Raw genomic sequence first — 22989 nt, forward strand, 5'->3', positions numbered from 1 at the left:
GACGGTCCCTCCTCTCATCAGGGGAGGAAGGGGACTGAGACTGACTTTTGGCATGGAATGAACTCTGTCTGCACACCCAGCTCTATGGATTTTAAGTCCTCCACCCTCCCCGCAAATGTCATTCTGGGTCTCCGTGCTTCCCCCATCCTGCCGCCCTCATACCCCACCAGCCTGGTCAATCACTGGAGAAGAAAGTGTGCCCATGAGGGGAGCAAGGTCCAGGCAGGCGAGCGGAGGGAGGGGTGCACTCACCCAGCACGCTGACGAAGGCGTTGGCCAGCAGGTAGCCGTGCTCGTTGGAGGTGTTGCACTGGTACACGGCCCTGCTGCTGATCTGGGTGTCCCGGAAGATGATGGTGTCCCCGGCCACCTCACGGTTTGGGTTGGGTGGTGCCGCTACAGTCAGAAAAGACACTCCTTGTGAGAATGGGGGAGGGCAGGGCGAAGGGCACTTGGGACTCTGGCCAGGACTCCCTGGTAGGACTGGGGTGCTGCGGAGGCAGTAGCACTGGGCCAGCTCAGACCCAGCTTCCGGCCCACCACTGCCTAGCTGTGTGGCCTGGGTCCATCACTGAGCCCACTAGAGTTTATTTCTCAATCCATCCAACAGGAATAGGAATCCCGGTCAAACCTACACAGCAGCTGGGCAGCTGTGGTTGACAGCGTAAGCTTTGGAAACAGGAGGGGTGTGAATTCTAACCACACTACCTGCCGGCACTCTTCAATGGCTCTGCACTTCAGTCTCCTTGTCAACTGAATGGGGATAACATACCACCTTGTGGGGCTCTTGTGAGGATGACCGGAGATTCTCTGCATGCCATTAGCAGAGGGCTCAGCATACACTGATTATTATCGTTGTTGTTATTTTAATTCAATGTGCATATACTCAAATGTATTTTGAAAAGGATAAAGCAATGTCCAACTAGACGGGACCTACCACCTTCCCATCCTCTGAGCAGAGCACTCTGCAGACATTCACAAAGTTAAATCCGGAAGTCGATGTCTGCTGAAAGCTGAATGAGTCCCTGCGTTTGCCAAAGCTACCTGATCTTCCCAAGACGAGTGCACACTGAGAAGACAATCCCTGCTGCAGTTCTGCTGGTACCACTGGCTGGGGATGCAAAGAGCAGAGGCTGGGGAGTGGCCATGGGGTCTCACACCTGTCCCTGTTATCACTCCAAGACCAGGGGCAAATCAATAACTCCTCTGGGCCTCATTTCCTTCACCTGTCAAATGCGGAAGCATTACTCCCATCTTTCCCCTACTCTGAGGAAGGTTAAGATAAGAGAATGATAATGAGATAATGAGCTGTACAAATAAAGGTTTTTTAGAAGTGTAAAGAATCCCTACTTTTCTCATCTTTCACCACCAGAAGGTGCCTTTCCTCTGTAAGATTTCGGGACTGAGCCAGATGACTTGGTTTGCGTGATCTAGGAACTCATCCAGGATCACTCAGACCTACCACAGAAGTCGCAGAGAGGAACCCAGGGTCTGGCCCCGTGGGCTCCACCCCACAGATAGCAAGTCTGAGGCCGGAACTAGGGAATCAGCAGGTGAACAAAGCCGAGGTCAGCATCCTTATCATCTTTCCAGAGTCTCCACTCAGCAAAAAAGCGCAAAGGAAGCCTATGCCAGCAACTTTAAGTCTCCTTGCCCGGCAATTCCCACAGACCAGCTTTCCTCCCGGTCACTCCCTTGAGTGACGGGGGACCTTTCCCTGGGCCAAGGCTCAGCTGTAAATCCTGAACTTTGCATTTATTTAATGGTGCTGTGAAGTTTAGAGCCTTTGTTTGCTTTGTCCCCACACTGCTACCAGGACAGGGAGAAGGGCAGAGGGCAGGCCGTGTCCGTGTGTCGCTCGTATCCAGAGGCAGGATATTTCCTGGGATAACTAGATGCTCAGTACTAGACAGGGTAGACATATTGCGCTGTCACAGCAGCCCACAGCTTCCCCACTCACCAGCCATGTGACCTCGGGCAATTCCCTGCACCATCAGAGCCTCATTTCCTCATCTTTAATGTTTGAGGTTAAAGAGATAAGAGGAAAGCACAGTGCCTGGCACACAATAAATGTCTAGGAAGGTGCGTTCTCCTCTACCTGTCTCCCTGCCTCGCCACCTGTTTCTATCAGCTGTTGCTTGTGAGTTAGGCTCTGAGGTCTTGCCATCTATTTTTTGCCCCATCGGGTTGATAACACTGTTTGCATTTCCTCTGACCCCTTAGAGAAAGTAAGGACAGGACATTTAAAAAGTAAATGCAACTGGAGTGAAAATGATGTGAAGAGTTGACCTCTGGCTGGAAGGATCCCTGGAGTCACGCACTCCGGTATCTGGGTAGGACTAAATCTTCCTGACATCTGTGCGCACTCAGTAACTGCACTGTGCACCTCTGCTCTCATAGGGAAGTTTTCCCTCATTTCTGACCATATCTTTCATGTTGTCGCGTAACCCTGCCTCTTATTTTGCCCTCGGCAGAGAGAGGGACTTGGGTAAACGATGGAAATGAGTTACCGAGCTCTCGTCTACCTCCTGAGCCCCAGCCATCACTCAGAGCCTATACTCTCAGGAGATACAGGCTGAGGTCTCTAGCCCTTGAACTGGGCTCTGTAGTTGTAAAGGGCAGAAGGCAGAAATTTATGAAAAAAGCCCAGGGAGCAGAAATCCCCTAAGCATGGGAACATAACCACAAGCCTTCTGTTCTCTCTCACACACAAATGAGGCAGGTTTCCTGCCTCCTGAGATGTCCAAAGAGATGGGCTACTCCCTCACTTCTGCTGCAACAGGGCTGGCCCGCAGGGATGGTGAGCTGCATCTTCTGGCAGGAGACAGAGCAGAGGCAGGTGGGAGAACAGTGCGTTACTCACATTGCAAAGGTTCCCCATTCACCATCCACTGGACGGTGGGCTTGGGGTTCCCGTTGGCTCGACACACCAGTCTCCCGTCCTCGCCAGGAGCCAGGATAAGGTTCTTGGGTTCGTCCAGCCAGTAGGGAGCAGCTGGAAGACAAGGACAGGCATAGGCAGGGGTGTCAGATGACAGGAGCAGCCAGAAGGAACCAGTGGGCCCCCTCTAGGAAGGCAGGAGCCCCCGAGTGCCAGCCCCAGGCCCCCGCCACCTGCCCAGGGCTCATCCCGATAGGGTGACAGTCTAGGCTGCCTTTGGTCAGCTTGGCACTACAGACGCTGACTGATTTATTTCAAGTTCACAGAACAAGAGTTCTAAACTGGGGCTCCCTGAAGAGCTGTTAACAAACATGGGTGCCAGGGCCCATCGTCGACCTACTAATCGGAATCCTCAGGGTACGACCGGGCGGCCAATGCGTTGGGAGCTCCCCAGGCACTCGTGGTGTGCACCCAAGGGCTTGAGCCAGGGAGGGTGGTCAAGTAGCAGGGCTCGGCCCTGTGGATTCCTGCGGTTGTTGCTGCAGGATCAGACCATTTAGGAAAGGCCTGATATTCATTCTTTTAGACACTAAGCTTCGGTTAGAGCAGACGCTCTTAGCCGGCCACCCCTTCCAATTTTCTGGAAATTTCTGTGAATATGTGGATATGGACTTTTTTGAGAAGAGGGTCCTTTGGATCAGAGTCCCAAAGATCTTGAAACCCCAATAAGGGTTAAGAGCCCCTGGTTCGAGCGTGGTGTTGAAACCAAGGTCACAAGTCAACCTGAGCATGTACTAGGAAAGTTCTTGCGCTGTGGTTTCAGACCTCATCACCCCAATCCTCATTCAGCCCACCACTCAGACTGAGAAGTGACTAGTGCACCCCCCTCGCAACCCGTGGCTGGGACCCCCACAGAGGCATGTGCTCTGTTGCCTACAACAGCTCAGGTGGCCCATCTATGCTTTGAGGGGAGGGAAGTGATTTTTTGAAAAATAATTTGGGCCATGACGACTCCCCATTTTTAAAAGAGAACCACACACAAGTATACAGACAGCACAGGCCTAAGACAACACACCGTGAACAGGACTGCGAAACGAAAGACAGAAAGGTTCTGGGTGATCCAGATAGGCCACAGGAGAAAGCGCACCTGCTGAGGGAGCCCCAGGCACAAAGAGGAGTTGGGCAATGGTCAGGGCAGATTCCCTCCCTTAACACCTCCCTCTTTCCCCCTGCCCTTTTACACACACACACACACACACACACACACACACACCTGGGGGTGACACCATTCCTGCAGGACACTATTGCCACTAATCAGCGTGTTGGACGTTTTCCCCACTCACCCTGCCCCCCAACCACCCTGAGAGGGAAGGGTGGCCACGGAGCGTAGGGCTGGCAAAATCATCGTAATGAGAAATACACACAACGTACCCTTTACTCTCACCGAGATCGTGTGCCGGATGCTGCCCATCTTGTTGGAGGCCAGGCAGAAATACTCCCCGGAGTCTTCCTCGGACACGTTGGTGATACGCAGGGCCTTGTTAAAGTTCTCAAACTTGGCTTTGTCAGACGGGAGGTCCCCACCTTTCTTGTACCATGCGATGTCTGGTGTTGGGCTAAGAGGGACCAGGCGAGAAACAGGGACTTATCATGAAATGTGGCTCTGCTATTATTGTATGGAGCCCGGGACACCCAGGTATCCTTCAAGTGTACTCGGGCCCAGGAGGATGCATGTCCTCTGAGAGCTGATGCCTCCTATGCAGAGGGGATGCTCAGCCACAGGGCGCCTGAGGGACTTATCTAAGGTCACAAGACGGTCTAACACACATACAGGAAGCCTAGCCACCTCCTTTCCTCATTATCTAAAAAAGAGAGGCGGCCAGTGGGATAGAGATGACTATGATTTGCATCGTCCTCGCTAGGAGCTGTTCGCCTCGCTTTTTGCACTGCCACAACGCCCGCCCCCCCAAAATGTGGCAAGAACAGAGCATGCACAAACCCCCAGCCCAGCCTCCTGGAGGGTGACCAGAAGTCGGGGTGCAAACTGTACGTACACCCCGGAGGCGATGCACTCCAGCAGGAGGTCCATGCCACGCAGCACCATCTGACTGCTTGCAGTGCCCTGGGGATACATGAAGCTGGGTGTTCTTTCTGCAACTCCTCGGGCTGAAACAGGATGGAACAAGCTCTCGTGAGCTTATTGCCCAGAGGGCTGACCCAGCTAGGCCAGAGCTGTCGGGCTAGAGAGAAAGGTTATCATGCCCTCCTGCTTACCCCCTTACCCTCAGAGGCACCAAGCCCCAGACCCTCCCCGCTGAGACCACCCCAAGGGCCGGGGCATCATTAAGAGAGGTGTGTTAGGAAGCGCAGGGCTCCTCGGCCCCACCAGCACATGTGTGTGAGCAGCTCTACGTTCTGACAGGATCTGCCAAGAGGAGCCCAGCTTCCCTCCCAGTTCAGTAAGCCTCTCTGGCCCTGGAACGGGGGAGGAGTTGCCTGAGCAGCGAGTAGTCTACTCCCCGAGCATCTCGTGTTGGGATCCAGAGGCCAGCACGGTGGCCTCCAGGGAGGCCATCTCAGCAGCAGTGGAAGAAAGAGAAGGAACATCTGGGGGCCGCAGGATAACCTGCTCTTTGGGACCCTGGAGACAAGGAGCTGGGATGAAGCCACAGAGACTCAGATGAACAGTCAGAGATGCAGGGAGTATTATTAATGGTTTAGCAAAGACATGGAGAGATTTAATGAACAGAGATGACAGGAAATCACTTTGGGGCCAAGACCATTCTGCTTCTTCACTAATGACTCTGGAAGGGGGTTGGGGAGGAGGGTGTTAATTGGATGTGAGAGACTGGGGGAGGGGTGAGAGGCAAGGGGCAGCCAAGATGGAAGAGGCAATCTGCAATTCAACTAGGCTGGAGCAGCCATGGGGTCTGGAATCAATGACATGCACACAGCTTTTGGAAGCCAGATGGCTCACAGAGAGCGACGCTGTCAGGGTGGCTATTTCCCTGTGGAAGGGGTCATGCAAGTCTGGGGTCACCCCAGCGCAGTGGACCCCACCTTACCTCAGCCTCACCTCTCCCTCAGAGCACAGTTCTATGGAAGCGGATAAGATGGGACGGAGAAGAACAAGGATTTTGCAACCAGGAACCACAAAGCAAAGGGAAACTGGAGCAGTCACCCCTGCTCAAAAGGTGTATGACTGCAAACAAGAAGAGTTAAAAATATAAATATAAGCTGGGCCTACCCATGGGTTTCATGGGTCTTCAACTCAGCTGGAGAGGTGAGAGCTGGAGGGGAGGCAGGGCTGCCAGGAGCTGGGAGCCCTCAGACATGCCTGGAGCGAGAGCGAGGCATTCTTCCCGGCAGGAGTCAGGTATTGTTACAGGGTGCCGGCAGAATGAGGACAGAGTGGCAGGGGGATCTCTGTGTCTGTGACGTTGCTGGACTTATTGAGCTAGCTAATGGCTGGCTGGAACAGTGGGGCTCCTGTCCTAGGGGCGCCCAGCTTCTCTCCATCAGCCATCAGGGGAGTGCGTTTCGTAGAGTTGGCACCTCTTTTATCCTTTCGTCAAGGGGAAGAACTGATGAAACGTGGAGGTAGTTAGGCCACTGGCACAGTACGTGGCACATATCGAGTGTTCAGTAAGTGTTTGTGGGATGAATAAATTCAAGAGGAGAAGAGGATAAAAAAGGCAACAATTTACCCCATGTTATCTCTCTCTCTGTAGATATGCTCATCTGTCCCACCAGCACACACATATACAACAGTGGCCACTGAAGGGGTTAAGCCATTATGTGGTTAATTGGTTACCGTCTATAACTCTTATAGCATCCAGCTCTCAGTACCGAAGAAGCCTGATACCAAAGCAGCAGCTTCCTCCCACCCATCATCCCGGAATCACCCACACGGTCAGACAACACAAGGTCAGGGGCACATGAGGAGAAGATTTGATGGCAGGAGGCTCTGGTGCCGGTTTGGTGAATCTGGGAGAGCTGCGAACCGTGGGGTTACGTGGCAACTCAGTCGGCATACTCCTTCCACATGGGAACAAAACCTGCAGAAACCAATCTGTGACCCTGTGGACATTTAATTCACACCATAGCGTGCAGCCCTGCAAGTACACACGACCAGCAAAGCATTAAGTACAGGAAAGGGGGAAATGAACACCGAGGGCTGCTGTGGCTGCCTCGACACACTGCAGCTGTGACTATAAAAAGGTTACAGCAATCCTTCAATTGTAGGATGTGGGCTAGCAGCCACAGAGTTGTTCCAAAGGAGGAGAAGCTACTGGGAAATGAGCCAAAGTTCAAAACTACAGGGAAGAACATCCTAAAGCAGAGGTAATAATCAGGCCGCCACTTGGCCGTTTACTATGGGCCGAGCGCTGGGGCTGGGCTCCATCTCCATCACCATCATCACGTTCGATCCTCTCGGCAAACTTGGGGGGTATTACTCCCATTTTCCACAGAGGAAACTGAGGCTCAGTGGAGTCAACAGACTTGCCGAGGTCACAAGCCAGTTAGATTTTGGACTGTGGACCGTCTGGTGTCAAAGCTTGTGTTCTAGCATCTGTTCTATATCGCCTCTCTCTTTAAAGATGGATACCCTACTTCTGTTCCTACTTCTGACAGTCAGCTTTGGGAAGAGTTTTTGTACTCAAACCAAAGAATACCAAAATTCAAGGGCCAAAGACGTAAAGGAGAAAGACATTTTTGTCTTAATGAGCTGCTCTGGTGAAACTCTTCCGTGATGCTTTTCTCAAATATTGTTCTTACCATCTCAGCTGAGATTCTATCTCTCCTCAATGGCTATTAAATCAAGTCAGGCCCAAACTGGAAAAACAGAAGCTGGGCTGGACATTAAGAGGCTCCAAAGACATCTCAGCTGGATTGTTAAAGCCACAGAAAGCTTGAAGAGGAGGCAGGGTGACACATGGTATCATTAAGGGATGAGAAAGCTGGACCCAAAGGGGAGATCGTGAAAAAAATGTGGTCTTACATGAAACGATTTGCAGGAAAATTTACAAAGGATAATCCAGCTGGTGGTTTTGGGAGCCACTGCTCCCAAGGGAGGGTAGCTCATTTCTTTCCCTGGAGACGTAGACCCAGAAGGAGGGTCGGAGACAAAGGCGACTGATTACTCTAGAGACTCTATATGGTGGAAGATGACAGAGTCTTTTAGGGCATCATAGGATCCCGCCACCTTCTCAGAGGTGGGGATCCCAGCCTCTCCAGCTTGATGACGCTTCCCTGACTCTCCCGTATCTTCAGGGCTGGACCTGATATCTGAGCATCTCAGAACCCAGATGCTAAAGTTCACATCTGTGAGGACTGGGGAAGAGCTTCCCATGCAGGCCCATCTGACCTCTAGGCCAAGGGCAGTCCATCCTCTCCTGCCTCTCACAAGATGTGGTACAAGAGCAGGCTCATCAGTTTCCAGGGAAATCTGGTCAGCAGGGGGACGTCAGCAGACGCCTCTGCCTCAACCACCTCGGCTTTAAAGAGCCCATGGTAAATGCCTCAATCGTGTCCTGCAAAAGTACGGGTCAAAATCGCTGAAAACCCGAGTTGCTCCCCCTCTGTCAAGTACTGTGTGTCAGCAGAAGAGAGTTCAATGAATCAGATGTATCTGAAATCCACAAACAGCTTTTAGGGGCGGCTGGATCCTACCTTTAGCAACTTGTGATTCTCAGAACTGAGAACTCATGGGCCTGGATCCCTGGCATCTCACCACCTCTCTGGCTCTAGAAACGGCTGATAAAACAACCCCAGAAGACAAGAAAAACTCTTTGTCTAGTAAATTTGATACCTTCTACTGCCAAGGAAATCTCTTCCATAAATCTAACCCAAATCCCTCATGCTGTAGTTGGAGGTTTTTCTTATCCAGTTCTCAGCATAGCTGAGAATCTGAAAAGCTTTCTGGAAAGCTAGTCTGCCCTAAAATTTCTCCCTCCGTAGTACTTTCTTCCCATAATTGTGCCTGCCTCTCTCCCCTAAGCTTCTCTTCAAGTTCTCCACGTCCCTCTTAATTTTAGAGGCAAAGAACAACTGTACTTGATATAGTCAACACCAAGCCTTTAACACCGATAATGGTAACATTTATTAATCATTGCTGTGTCTGACACCACACTAGGAACATAAGCACATTATCCTGTTTAAGCTTCACAACAAGCCTTCGGGGCAGGTAATACACCCATTTTGCAGATGAGGAGATTAAAGGTCTGACACACTAAATGACTTGCCCAAGGTCACTCAATGGTATGTCCTGGAGGCTGAGTTTAATTCAAGGCAGTCTGCCTCACAGCACACATCCTTATCTTCCTTTCTCCTTTCCTGGATGAATCCTAAGTGGCAAGTTACAATTTTCAGACCAGCTTCCCCCTGCTACTTAGCAGGTCAGGGGGCATCTGGCATATGTTCAGAGGATACCAAACCACTATAGAGATCACTAGGACAAAGTACAGCCATGGGCTGGCCCTACTGTTACAAAAGAGGCATACTTCAAAGCCAAGTTCAGAGGTGTACTGGGTACTGTTCATCATACTGTGTCTCTCTGTCCAGCTCCCTGAACTCAGGAAGGACCTTATCTTCTTTCCTTTCTTTTCACTTTCTGTTTCTTTCTAGAAGCATTCAAGTTAGCTGTCCTTTGTTCAACATGTACCTCACTTTGACTTTATACCCTTTCCAGCTGGGGTCATACTTGGTCAGCCCCACTCTGCCTTGGATTGAGGAGATGAGGTCCATCTTCTTCTGAGCTCTTATGAGTTTTGCTTGGTTTCATAGCCCTGGATGGTTCTTATAACTCCTACTTATTCACTTACAATAATATCTACCACTGGTCACAAACTGGTTTAAATGGCTGGAATCGCTTAAACTTATATAACTGATAAAACAACTCTATGTGCATGTCCCCCTCAGTGGCTTGTCTTATATAAAGCAAGGAGCTTGGACCAGATAGCCTCTAAGAGACCTTCTGGCTTTGATAGACTCCAGCTTTAAGAATACTTCCATAACAGATTACCCGGAGTCCAACTGAGAAAAAGGCACATTCCACACCAATGCTCTGGGGCTCTTGACACAATGGTGTTGGCCCCATTATTTTGAAAACAAACAATGCCCCGAATCCAACAAAGGTCCCCTGCTTCCTCGGGCAGTAAATCTCTTTGGCAGGATCTCAATGTGGCTCTGGTTGCCCGGTGCCAAGTTAAAGCCTTTGCCACTCTCGCTGGCTCTCACTCCCTCTTCCCACCCCCGAGTCCAGACACCGATCATTGTTTATATTAGCACATCACAATACAGACACTTCCTATCTATTTGAGCCCACAATGACCCCCCTGGGGACCTGCAGCCTCAGCTTCCGAGGCATAACTGATGATGGGAGCCAGCTGCCTCTCCAGAGCCAGCAAATGAGGATTCCTCTGGCTGCTCAAGGAAAACAAGACATTCTTGAGCCATGGTTGGGGGTAGCTCAGGTGTGGAAACAGCCAATTACTCTACTAATCAGCTTGAGCAACCAGTTGTGTGATGAGTTAGAAATAGGCCTCATGGAAATTATTCCATGACTTGCAAATGTGTGGGTGGATGGGCACTGGATTTGCATGCACTCCCACAGCAGGGAAGAGACCCAGGTGATAGATTGCAGTGGATGGTCCAACTTCTTTTATACTTACCTTGAAAGAGAACTCAGAGCTAGACTCTTCCTCCTATTTCCCAGATGGATTTTAAAGGGATATGGGACCTGTGAAATGGTACCCCAGTAACTAAGGCTAGAGGCCAGTGCAGGCAATTCACATCCAGACACTTAAGAGCTAGCTAAGCACACACTACAAAGCTTTCTGTGTTCTTTAAACCACCGATAGAGACGAGACCTCCCCTTTCCTCCTGCCTGTGGGAACTCCCTATCCTCAGGTATTCTCCATCCATCCACCACTGATTCCTAAGTTTCTACTGAACCCTCCAAGAAGCTCTTTTGAAGTCCTACCCTGGCTTGACCAACTTGTCCAGAACTCAGACTGGAGGCTGGCACATTCGAAGGGTTCGCACCTCCCCTCCCACGCTGGCCACCTTCCTCCACGTGAGCAGCGCTCTAGAGGTGGCGCCTTGGTATCTTGACCTGGCCAACTGTCAGACTCGGTACCCAGTGTGAGTTAATGGCATGGTATCAGTCAAGTTAGGCAAACTGGGGTTAGGACCGGCAAGGTTACTCCCAAGGTTACCACGGCGACTCACCACTGTACATGTCAGGGTGGTTTCTTAAGGACGAGTCATTATAGGGGTGGTCTGCAATAAACAAAAGAGGGTGAGCAAACAGGGACCACGGAGAGGTCATGGAGGCATAAACGGGAGAGAACAACAGAAATGCAAAGCCACAAAACAACCAGGGAGCACCAGTGGTCTTTTGCAAAGGAAACACACAGCATATTTGGAAAGGAAATGGGCTTGGTGAAGAACAAGCAACACAAAACAGCCCCCGAAAGGGAAGAAAAGGTTAAATCCTGCAAAAGAAGGCAATAATGTTTCTTTTTTAATAAAGAAATTAGGCTTGACCTTTAATTGCTTGGTCCTACTATGTTTTCAAACAAATGAGATAAGAATTAGTGGTATCCCGCAGCAACTGGAACAACTCTTTCCCACCAAAATCCTCAGTTCCCAGGACTCTGGATCAGGCCAGCTCCTGGGGTCGCTGAAGAGAAAGGAGTGTTAGTGAGCCCTGGGGCAAGAGCAAAACCCTGCCTGAGCAGAAGTTAACTTGCAAGGGGTGGGAGGTAAATGAGGGGACAAGACAGAGAGAAACAGATCATCAACAGAGTGGGACAGAGAGACCCTTGGCATTGTCCAGCAATCATGCGCTGACCAGCAACAAACACCCCCCAACCTGTCCAGGGGGGCGCCGCCCTGGTCTCCGAGATGTGTCTGTTGGCAGAAAGGCCTCCTTCTGAGGAGGTGAGGAGTGGTCCAGGGAGGTGGGGACGGCCAGGCTGAGGTTCAGATTTTAGGATTAGAAAGGCCGCCTGGGACAGGGGAGAGAGTGTGAGCTGTGAGTTCTACACTTAGAACAGGGAAAGGCCTGCAGACGAAGACAGAGGTTCAGAGCTCTCTAGACTAGCTTGGGATGAAGCCATTCCTTAAGGAACAACATCAGTGGGCTCCAACGTTACGTAATTAAAACCTTTGGGCATTTCATCCTCAGTGAAAAAGGCATTCTGGAATAGGGCACCATCATGCCAACATCCTTAAGTAGATTTTCATTCTCCTATCACTGTCCCCTTCCAGCTACTGGGTTCAAGTTTTGACAGTACCAACAGAGGGTGGGGAGTGGAACAGCCGACTGGAAGCCAAGCAGACGGCCCTGAGAAGCCTGGACTGAGCCCAGCTGCCTGAGGGGGGAGAGGTGCTGCCAGAACATTTGCATATTTGAAGACAGATCAAATCCTGTTACCACTCATGCCAGGGAGGCAAGGCGAGCTCTTTTCTGGGACCCGCATTGCGCTGCATCGCAAATTTGCTTAACACCTGCTAGAAGGAGTTTCATTATTCAGAACCATCCTTTAAAATGGAGCAAGTTGTAAAAGACCTAGCCTGCGTTTGGGAAGCTGGCGTGGGTTTATCTGGAGCTAAAGGTGGGAACTGATCTGCAGTGGAAAGAAGGGACAGGGTGGCAAAGGGGCGGGAGGGGCAGCAACTGGCCTTGGGTGGTGACGTCCCCCTCCTGGGGAGGACAGGGCACACACAGGTGAAAGGGCCCTTGCTTCATGCTCCCAGTGCCACCAGGTGAAACAGAAGTGGCCAAGCTCAGGATTGACCTCTTGGTTTGTGGATTCTGGAGCACATCTGAGAGATTTAGGGAGACTTTCTGACTCCTTTAAGAAGGTCCCTGAGACGACAGACATTAGAAGGAAGCAGGGTAAGCGCTCCACCGTCCGCCTCAGGGCCATCCCTCCTCCCTCACCACGGCCGCCTTTTGTCCCCAGGAGGCGCCCGGTGCCTGGGTGGTGTGGACAAAGTGGGACAGGCATCTCTTTGTTACTCCGACTTCACTGTTTGTCTTTGACTGCATCCCAAAACAAAATTTTAAAATGACTTTATATTGCCCAGTATTTGGTATTAGATCCCTTTCTCTTCTTCCTTTAATGCAGGTAATAAAAACTGGGCTGTGATGAGATGTATTTCTTCCCCAATGGGCAGACTGTGAAAGAAAACCCTGGTGAGAACAGTCTTTGAAGCTGTCCCAACTTGTCTGTTTTGTCTCCCACCCCCAGACCTGGTTCTGAAGGTACAAGAAAAAGCTTGTGTCCTTTCCAGGCAGGAAAGCAGAGAGAGCACAACTGAGTTATTTTAAGCAACTGTGCCCAATTCTGGGCTGGCTCGGATGCCCAGAACTTGCTCCCGGCCAAAGCTGCCCTTGGGAGAACTCCAGGAAGCCGAGAGGGTTCTGTTCCCATCACCCAGGGGGTTTCTCAGCATTTGGGGGAAAGCGATTTCAGTGGAGTAGGGGACCCAGAAATGAAGCAGAAACAAACATCCCTTACCTCCTCTGGTAGGGAAAAGGATGTTTCTGGAAAGTTCAACTTGTAAATGTTGTTGAAATCTCCAGCTGCTTAATTCCACAGAGGAAGGCTCTTCCCCGCCTCTACCTCCCTGCTTCTACCCCGTGTAACAGTGAGGGCCTCTGCTCAGGACTGCAGATGGTCCCCTGACTCAGTCCGCAAACAGCAGGCAGACTTCAAGGTGATGGCACTGAAGGCTATCCAGGGAGCATCTTGCTCTTCGTACTCCTGTCTCTCCCACTGCCCAAGGCTGCCTGCTCTGTCCTGGCTCCGGAGGCCCCTCTGAGGCCCTGGGCAGACCACACTGTCCTCCCCAGCTCAGCCAGCTGGCAGGCGATCGCCCCTGCACTGAGGCGACATCTCAGACAACCCAACTTTCTTTGCAGGGGTCCTCTCTGGGCCTGGGTCCGGAATAAGAAAACCAGGGAACAGGTAGCAAGTGGATCGGAGCTGGGCGACCCTGCCAGGAACAAGGGGGGCTTGTTCCTGGGTTGCTGGCCATCGTGTTGGCTACCAGAGCACGGGCAACTCAGAGCAGTGTGTGGGGAGCTGTACAGGCAGGAGAGGGAGAATTAGAGGAGGGTGAAACGGGGTTCAAAGAGAGAAAGATGAGAGGGGAAAAGAAGAGAGAAAGAAAGAGGGAGGCGAAACAGTGAAGAAGGAAGTGAAAAAGAAAAGGGAAGACATGAAGAGAAAGGAAGAAAGAAAAGGACCACAACAGGAGAAGGGGAACGGAAGGGACGCTGCTTCTTGTGGGTCCCCTCCGTGCTGCGGTGGAGACGGAGCGTGGGGCAGGGCTGACTCTCAGCACCAGGGGTTCCCATCACTAGCAGGAACTGGTGGGGAGAGAAGAGCCCACCTGTCCTGACCGAGGGGTGAGCTCACCCGCGCCTCTCCCCCACGGCCTGCGCCCACCCAGGAGGCGTCATCAACCACCCACCCACTTCCGGGGGGCGCTCCGGGAAGCCAGGGCTCAGCCTCTTTCCTTCGACCTGCGGAAACTGCCCGCGCCCACGTGGGGCCCTCTGCCTGGCCTCCCCCATGACCGCCTCTGCCCCTGGCATTGAAAACAACACTCAGAGCTGGGTCAGACAGACGAAGGTCTATGGGGGGCTTTTCTACAGAAGGCAAGTTACAAATCCATGGTATAAACCAACACAGCCACTTTCAATGTCCTGAGCAGGCTGAGGACTTTGCAGCCAAAGCTCCAGGCCGGCTGGCACCTGGCAAAAAAAGTGTCTCTCTGACCTGACTGTCTTCTTTCTCTCCTGGTGGAGGGTCACAATGCTAAAATGGGTCAGGAAATGCTGATTCACTCTGATACCAGCCAAACAGAATCAGGGAATAAAACTGAAAACAAATAAAACTAAAAGATAAACCTGCAACTTTTAAACACAGAGACTCCACATGGTCCAGCATATACTTATTACAGAATCAAACACAATTCATTTTGCTGTACTCACTAACATGGATATTCCATACTGTTGCTTTCTTCTAGAAATAAAGATAACCAAACAAAGACTAGAAATAATCAAGCTGGCTGCATGAGAGCGATGGTGGATGACCACTTACAGTAGTGCTTCTCAAATTGTGGTGTGTCCCTAAACACCTGGAGAACTAATGAAGACCAAAGAGGCCCCAGACTGCCGGGCAGGAGAGGGCTAGGCTTAGGTACGGGTGCCAAGTTTGCCAGGTGATTCTTTTTTTTTTTTTTTAATTATTTATTTATTTATGGCTGTGTTGGGTCTTCGTTTCTGTGCGAGGGCTTTCTCTAGTTGCGGCAAGCGGGGGCCACTCTTAATCGTGGTGCGCGGGTCTCTCACTATCGCGGCCTCTGTTGTTGCGGAACACAGGCTCCAGACGCGCAGGCTCAGTAATTGTGGCTCACGGGCCCAGTTGCTCCGCGGCATGTGGGATCTTCCCAGACCAGGGCTCGAACCCATGTCCCCTGCGTTGGCAGGCAGATTCTCAACCACTGCGCCACCAGGGAAGCCCGCCAGGTGATTCTGATTCCACCAAAATTTGAGAAGCGCTGGTGTGGAGTAGGACCAAGTTTAACTCAAGGCTCCAGAATCAAGAGATGTGGCTGAAGAGCAGCTAAAGTCACTCAGGCACAATGAGCTGCAAGGATTTCTAGGTCAAGATTGGGGACAAGGCTCTTCCCAGACCCAGGTGCCAGGGGCCGCTTGGGCTCAGCGGGCTGCTGCCCCCAGCCCCCAGCTCCCAGCCCCAGGCAGGGGCCTGCACTTACTGGTAAGGACTTTGAGGTTGAATGGGTTCTTCTGCTGGATGGTGTGGGTGAAGTGGAAGCGGGCATTGCAGCTGTAGTCCGTCTGCATGTCCTGCAGCATCACATTAGAGAAATACAGGTCTCCGTTATGGCCCTGGGAGACACGCTTGTCTTGGGTGATGGGCTCCATGGCTATAAGGAAGCAGAGGTACAGTGGGAGGTTAGCAGTAATGATAACAGTAATAAAAATCATCATAGTTCTGGTAATTGAGCACCTACAGAGGGCCAGGTGGGGGCTGGGAGCTTGACATTATTTGACTTAATCCTTTCAACTCTGAGGCAGGGCTTATTCCCATTTTAAGGATAAGAAAGCAGAGGATTTAACATGATCTGGGTTGCAAAAGCAGTGAGAGGGGAGTAGGATTTCGATTCAGACCTGCCTGCCCACCATGCTCAGGCTCCGTGACCATGCTTTTCTATCTCCTATTCATGCCACAAAAGATCTGACTGGCTCCGAGGCCAGAGGGAGGAAACACAATCCTTCAGATGCTCCCCAAACTGGGAGTCAAGTTCACCTGTTTTATTTTTTAAACGTCTACTCATCCCCAAGAAAGAAAAAGCACCACCAATTATAATTGTAAGAGGTATACCAATCAATGATGCATACGAACAATTTTAGGACACCTTCCAATTTTAGAGATGTTAAAATATGAAAATGTGTGTTTTTAGAATTAATGACATCATAGGAGTGGCTGAGAATGCTGACAACATAATCTACGTTTCTTTCAAGCACTGCATCTGTAAACTCAAATGATCAGGTTTCTAGGCTGTTAGGTTTAAAAAAGTATACTTAATAAGGCTGACTGCTCACAGGTATCTCATTCTCATCCCTGACGACTGTTTCTCAAGTCACCATTTCTCTTTTTTTTCCTCTTGAAAAGTGGTTCTATTTTATTTATTTATTTATTTTACAATGTTGTGCTGTTTTCAGGTATACAGCAAAGTGATTCAGTTTATATATATATATATATATAAAAAATACTTTGTCAGATTCTTTTTCCATTATAGGTTATTATAAGGTATTGAATATAGTTCCCTGTGCTATACAGTAGGACCTTGTTGTTTATCAAGTCACCATTTCTTAAAGCATTTCTTAAAGGTTAATGATGCCAACTTTCCAATGATGGGCTGGTGAGCTTTTCAATTCATTTATCAAAGATTTACTGTAGGCGTCAGGCACTGTGCTAGGCACTGCTGAAAGACAGAGAGATAAGAAAGACAGTTCCAGGCTTCCCTGGTGGCGCAGTGGTTGAGAGTCCGCCTGCCGATGCAGGGGACACGGGTTTGTGCCCCGATCCGGGAAGATCCCACGTGCCGCGGTGCGGCTGGGCCTGTGAGCCATGGTCGCTGAGCCTGCACGTCCGGAGCCTGTGCTCCACAACGGGAGAGGCCACAACAGTGAGAGGCCCGTGTATCACAAAAAAAAAAAAAAAAAAAAAGAAAGACAGTTCCTACCCTCAAAGCACCTTCGGTCTAGTAGAAGAGACAGCAGATAAATGCAATGCAGTGTGGTGCGTGGGAAGCCCCAGATGAGAAGGGGATGAGCTGAGAGAAGGAGCACTCAGTCCATTCTGGGGCTTGAGCTGACACTTGAAGGCTGCATGACATTTACCAGGCAGAAGGGAAGGGACCTAAGTGGTTTCTAAGCAGCAGGAACAGTGTGTGCTAATGTTAAGAATCCACAGCCTGAGCAGGGGAGTCGGGGTGGGGAGAGGCCGGGGGTAGGGGGAGGGCTGGAGAGTCAGAGGGGACCACGTCAGGAGCTGCGTGCCAGGGAAAGGGGTCTGGACTTTATGGGAAGTGATGAGGAGGCAATGAAGGACTCTGAGCATGAATGAATCAGTTTTACATTTTTAGAAAGACAGGGGAGGCCAGGTACAGATGATTACTCTAACCCAGGGAAAAGCCGACGGTGGCCTGTGCTGGGTAGATGCTAGAGAGGATGGAAAGAGGAGGGCCGTGAGATTTGCTCAGGAGGTAGCATGGACACAACTTGGTGTGATGGCGGGGGACGAGAGGACAGTCTGAACTGTTAGCTAACAAACCAACCCTCCAGGCTGTCGCCCACATACACTCACGGTGATGAGGCAAGGCAGGGACAATGATTGAGCACAAAGCCATCCTCACCTCGCAAAACAATTGAAAGCAGCCTCTTTCGGAAGCAGGCTAATAAGAATTCAGAGATGGGGACTTCCCTGGTGGTCCAGTGGCTAGGACTCCACACTCCCAGTGCAGGGGACCCAGGTTCGATCCCTGGTCAGGAAACTAGAGCCCACATGCCGCAACTAAGAGTTCGCATGCTGCAAGGAAGATCCCGCACGTGGCAAAGAAGATCCCACGTGCCGCAACTAAGACCCGGCGCAGCAAAATAAATATTAAAAAAAAAATTCAGGGATGGAGAGAATGATGGGTGACAGGGAGGAGTATCTATAGATTGATGAAAGGATGGATAGATAGGGAAGGAGGAGGGGAAGGAGGGGATGGGAGGTATTCAGGAAGGGAGGGAGGGAGGAAGGAAGCCAGGGTGATGCTCAGATAGATAGCAGTCTTCTATCCATCTTCATAATGCCCTCTCCCTTTATTTGACTGAAAACACAGGAATAAACATCGGTCCAGAGCAGTCAAGTGAGCCTCTGTCCAAAACTGAGCCAGGACAAGCTCTGAATGATGTACTCTGTCCCCGACTCCAAACATCCTGTCTCCCCATCACTCCTTTATCAGAAGTTTCATTCCTGAATCCCGCTTCTGTCCTACAAGAAGAGTGAATCGGAGTAAATCCAGCTGCACCAAAGACTGAAAGAGGAGGCTTGGTTTCAACCTGCCTTCAATTGGCCGACTGAAAATCAGTTTCTCCTCCGTCCCATTCCTTTTGCTCTTCCTCTTTTTAATCCTCACAAATATTACTGAGCACTTATTGTGTGTCTGGCCCTGTTCTAAGCACTTTGGATGTATTAACTCATTTATCCTTACAATAATTCTATTAGATAAGTACGATTACCAGCCCTATTTTTTCCAGAGGAGGAAACTGAGGCCCAGAGATGTTAAGCAGCTTGTTCAAGATCACACAGCTAATAGCAGCCAGGCTAAAAAGTGAGCCCTAGCAACCTCTCTCTGCAAAGCCGGGGTCCTCTGCCACATGGCCACCTTATATCTGCTTCTCACAAGTCAAGGTCGTCTAGCCTTGGGAAGACCCCTCCCCATTTAACACTCCCTAAGATTAAAAGAGAAATAAAACACCAGGCCCCCAAGACTTACAGCTGCTCATCCAGAAGATGACTGGGGACGGAAGTCCAGGTGGGGGGTTGCACTGGAGCGTCAAGGGAGCACCTTCTTGAACGACGACAGGGTCTAGGTTTTCCTTGGGCCACAGAGGAGATTCTAGGGAGAAACAGACAAAGGAGGATCCGATGAGAGTGGCGGCTGGGCTGGGGCAAGGAGCAGGGTTAGAGGCTGGCATGCAAGGAGGGCAAAGAGAGGAGGAAATGGGAGAACAAGGGAGGCATGAGAGAGGAACGGGGCCTGTGAGTCCAAGCGAGGCGCAGCCCTGGAGAGGCGGGAGAGGCCTATTTCATGTGACTGGATGCACATCCTTAAAGCCTCTTCTCCTTCCCCGCCCTGCGCCCGGAGTGGCCAGTGAAGTTGTTCACGACCGTTTTGGAAACTTCTTTTCCAAGGAATCTTTTTGAGTTGGGGGAGGTGAACCCCTGCTCAGAGGCAGAAAAGCAAGCAGGACACGTGGGGCACCAAGGTACCTGCAGGACAAGGGTGGGGCAACCCTTCTGGAATGACCCTCCATGCCCTGCCCTCCACTGACCCAGGGCATCCTGGGCCTGCCCCATGCACTCACTGGACACCTGCAGGCGGATCCTATTGGACAGGGCCGTGCCAAACTTGTTGCGGGCAAAGCACTGGTATTCCCCCTCATACTCCTCTGGCCGCCCGCCACTGCGGAAGTCGATCACCAGGGTACCAGACCTCCTCCTCATCGACACCCGGGGGTCCTTGGCGATGTTGAAGAACCTACTGTTGCGAGTCCAGTGGAAGCTGTGGACAATGAAGGGGGTGGGTTGGAGGGGGGTGGGCAGGGACAGCGAAGAGCAGCAGGGTGGGCTCCAGGCTCTGAGCTCCAGGTCAGAATCTCAGGGCCCTAGATGCTGACTCAGGCCCATAACTGTTCCTCCAGACCAATGGGTCCCAGCCCTGGCTGAGCAGCAGGACCTGCTGGAATGCCTGATAAAATGCCAGGACCCAGGTCCCACCCAGGTGAACCCCTGGGGCAGGTCCCTGACATTAGTAGTTTTACCCAACCCAGGCTGGGAGTCATGGCTCTAAGTGACAGATACCAAGTAGCCCCTGGGGGCTGTGCTCTTTAGAGGAGTAGGCAGCAATTTTGAGTTTTTAAATCCAGAGTCAGCTGCGACTTCCACCCCCAAGCATTCCCAGCCTCCGACTAGGAATGCAAACCCAAATTCCTATTCCCTGTGACCGGAACACATCAGCGAGAGCCAGCCCTGTTCCTCCTGTGTCATCTACTTGATAATCGAAATGGCCCGGGTTACCTATGCCGCTGCATAGGTAAGAGATCTTGGATGCAGATTATAAAGATTAAAGATCCACTGATTATGAAGAGATCAGTGGATGCAGATTATAAAACGGTGGCTGTACATTTCGGGAGGAGCAATTTTGAAAGAAAGGGCAGCCTTAATAAGACTGAGCCCCGGGGTGGAGAGACTAGAACATCCCTGCTTCTCCTGGGGGGACATGTGTCTGCAGCTGCCCAGGACTTAAGTAAAAGAAGCAGGAGCCATAGCGGCTGCTCGGTGTCTCAGAGTCATTGTTCCTGCGAAGGACCGTGGAAGAAAGACCAAACCTCAGAAGCAAGGTCACCAGTGCCCTGCCTGACTTTTCAGGGTGACTCCTGCTTCTCCCGTCATGGGCAAGAGAGGCCCTGCTTGCTCCCGGGCTCACAGCTCTGGGCCAGACCATCTCAGGCACACCCGGGGAGGGAGGCAGAAGCAAGATGCCACACACCTGAGGCAGGCTCCACCCGCCTCATTTCTCCTGCTGACAGACACACTCTACATGGGGGCCTGTCACATCTGGGTCTGAATCCAGCATGAGGCTCCTGAAAGCTCCGGCCTGTGGATGCTGTTTTGAAGGTGGTGGACGCGTCCTGCATCCTTATCACCAACGCTTATCACTTGGTAGAAACGAAACTGGCCTGGGCAGTCAGAGGCCTGGGATCGGGTACTTCACATCTCTGTGCCTCCACTTTACGGCCTCTTCACCAGGACACGAGTCCTTCCCCAAACGGCAGTGAGGTGTTTGAACAGACAGTGTGAGGAACATCTAACACAGAGCCTGGCACAGCAGGCTTGCAACTCATGTCTGCTGACACCTCATGTGATCCTGATGTGCACATAAATAAGTAGAGACGAGCTCAGAATGAAAGACTCAAGTTAGCCTGAAGAGGAACTTCCTATAACCTAAGCATGGGGTGGCTGCTGGGAACATAGGCAGTGGGAAGAATGTTTGACTCAAAGTCGGAAAACTTAATACCTAGTTCTGGCTTTTTGGCGTGAACTTAAGCCAGTTGAGTTTTCTGGCCCCCAGTGTCCTCATCAGCTAAATTTCCTGGCTATCCAAATTGTACCTTCTACCTGTGGGTGCCTAATGGACACTTTTTGAATGGATACAGTTAATTTCTCAGCTGCTTCAACTATCATCAGACCCAGGCGGAAGGGGACGGTTTAAATGCCCTCTTCGCAGGCCCCTTTCCCTCCACCCAGCTTGGATTTACCTGCCAGTACACTCACCTGGGGGCAGGGTTCCCTTTTGCTTCGCACTCAATCAAGATGTTATCGCGGGGATCCACGATGTGCTCCTTCACTGACTGCTTGGTGATGGTTGGGGGCTGGGACACTGCAACGGCACACACAGTGGGCAGTCAGGGCTGCAGGGACCTGCCCTTGGGGAGCGGCTGAAATTAAGAGCTTCAGGAGGCACACAGACAAGCAGGCAAGCGGGGGGTGAACAGCGCCCCATTCTAGAGACCCAGCTCCTTAAACGGGGCTGCAGGAAAGGGGGTGTGTGTCAAGGACTAAGCATAAGAAGAATCCCTTTAAGATCTCATAATATCTTTGTGAGAAACTGAAGGCCAGGCTTTTGTTTTACTCATTCTTGTACTCCAGTGCTTAGTACCATGCCTAGCGTACAACAGTTCTTGACAAATGTTTGTTGAATGAATAAAGGAGCCAAAAGCTGCTCGATTTCCAGAACCTAGCGGCCATTTCCAGAACCTTCTGAGCCCTGGAGGATCAACAGTTGGCCAAACTGTGGTGAGGCTGGAGCTGAAAGATGCTTCAGTCCCCAGAAGCCCTCCCAGGGACTTACTTGTCTGCAGCTAAAGAGCCAGCTCCTCTCATTCCCAGTCCCGGACTCCAAAGTTCTCCAGGGATCTCCGCCCTGGCCTTTTCCCGCCCCTCCTTGCTGCCCTCCTAACTCCCGGAGGCACAAGTGCAGACAGGCGCCCAGGGGACTTACGCTCATTCTGAATGCTTGCTGTTAGTTCCCGATGGGTTAGCATTGTGAGGGGGGGAGAAAAGAAGACAACGGTTATCGGTTATCTGTGGTCGGACACGACTGATCGCCCAGGTGGCCTCACACCCCAGCATACAGGGAGAGGGCGAGGCAGGCCTGGGGAGGGCAGCGCGCGGGCTGTCTCCTCCCAGCTGTGGAACTCCGTGAATAGCCAAACAGGAGTGGGGACAGACCCGGCAAGTGCTTCACGGAGAAGGTGATACCTCCCCCAGGAGACCAGACTGCGCAGTTGAGCAGAATGACCACCTTCTGACCAAATGATGACGTCTCCAGGGATGTCTCCCATCAGGAGTGGCAATGTTGCTCAGAAGAGGCTGGGGTCCGAAGATGCAGCCTGTCATCTCCAGATGCCCCCGAGAAAAGCGGGTTCCTTAGCCAAGGGTGCAAGGGTGAGGCTGGGGGCATCAGGGAAGGAGTGGATCTGAACCACCGCTACAGGGGGAAGCCCGAGGGCCCAGCCAGGCCCACAGGCCTCACTCCTCCCTCTACACCTTCTTCTCTTTCACACCTGAAAGCACCTTCTCTCCTCATGGTCTCCTCCTTTGCCATCCTTTGGAAAACTCGAGGGACGGATGAATTATCGTCATCTGCTCATGGCAGAAGTACATTGTTCTATGGAAACTCTGCTTCTGAAAAACTCTGGGGATGAAGCAGAGCCCACCACTCCT

General features: G+C 51.4%; 1 protein-coding gene across 1 annotated transcript in view; it reads right to left on the bottom strand.

Annotated features, from left to right (window-relative positions):
- The window catches only part of NFASC (neurofascin), a 149629-nt gene that overhangs the window by 47033 nt on the left and 79607 nt on the right, over positions 1-22989 (bottom strand). Inside the window, exons 4-11 of the mRNA XM_059996109.1 lie at positions 21538-21643; positions 19569-19765; positions 18977-19099; positions 15683-15853; positions 4936-5047; positions 4313-4497; positions 2864-2995; positions 253-396 (exon numbers count right to left, since the gene is read on the bottom strand). Of these exons, the coding sequence (XP_059852092.1) occupies positions 253-396; positions 2864-2995; positions 4313-4497; positions 4936-5047; positions 15683-15853; positions 18977-19099; positions 19569-19765; positions 21538-21643 (1170 nt within the window). The remainder of the gene's footprint in view (positions 1-252; positions 397-2863; positions 2996-4312; positions 4498-4935; positions 5048-15682; positions 15854-18976; positions 19100-19568; positions 19766-21537; positions 21644-22989) is intronic.

This window comes from Delphinus delphis, chromosome 1 (assembly GCF_949987515.2).
Source record: "Delphinus delphis chromosome 1, mDelDel1.2, whole genome shotgun sequence".
In the NCBI taxonomy this organism is placed as follows: Eukaryota; Metazoa; Chordata; class Mammalia; order Artiodactyla; family Delphinidae; genus Delphinus; species Delphinus delphis.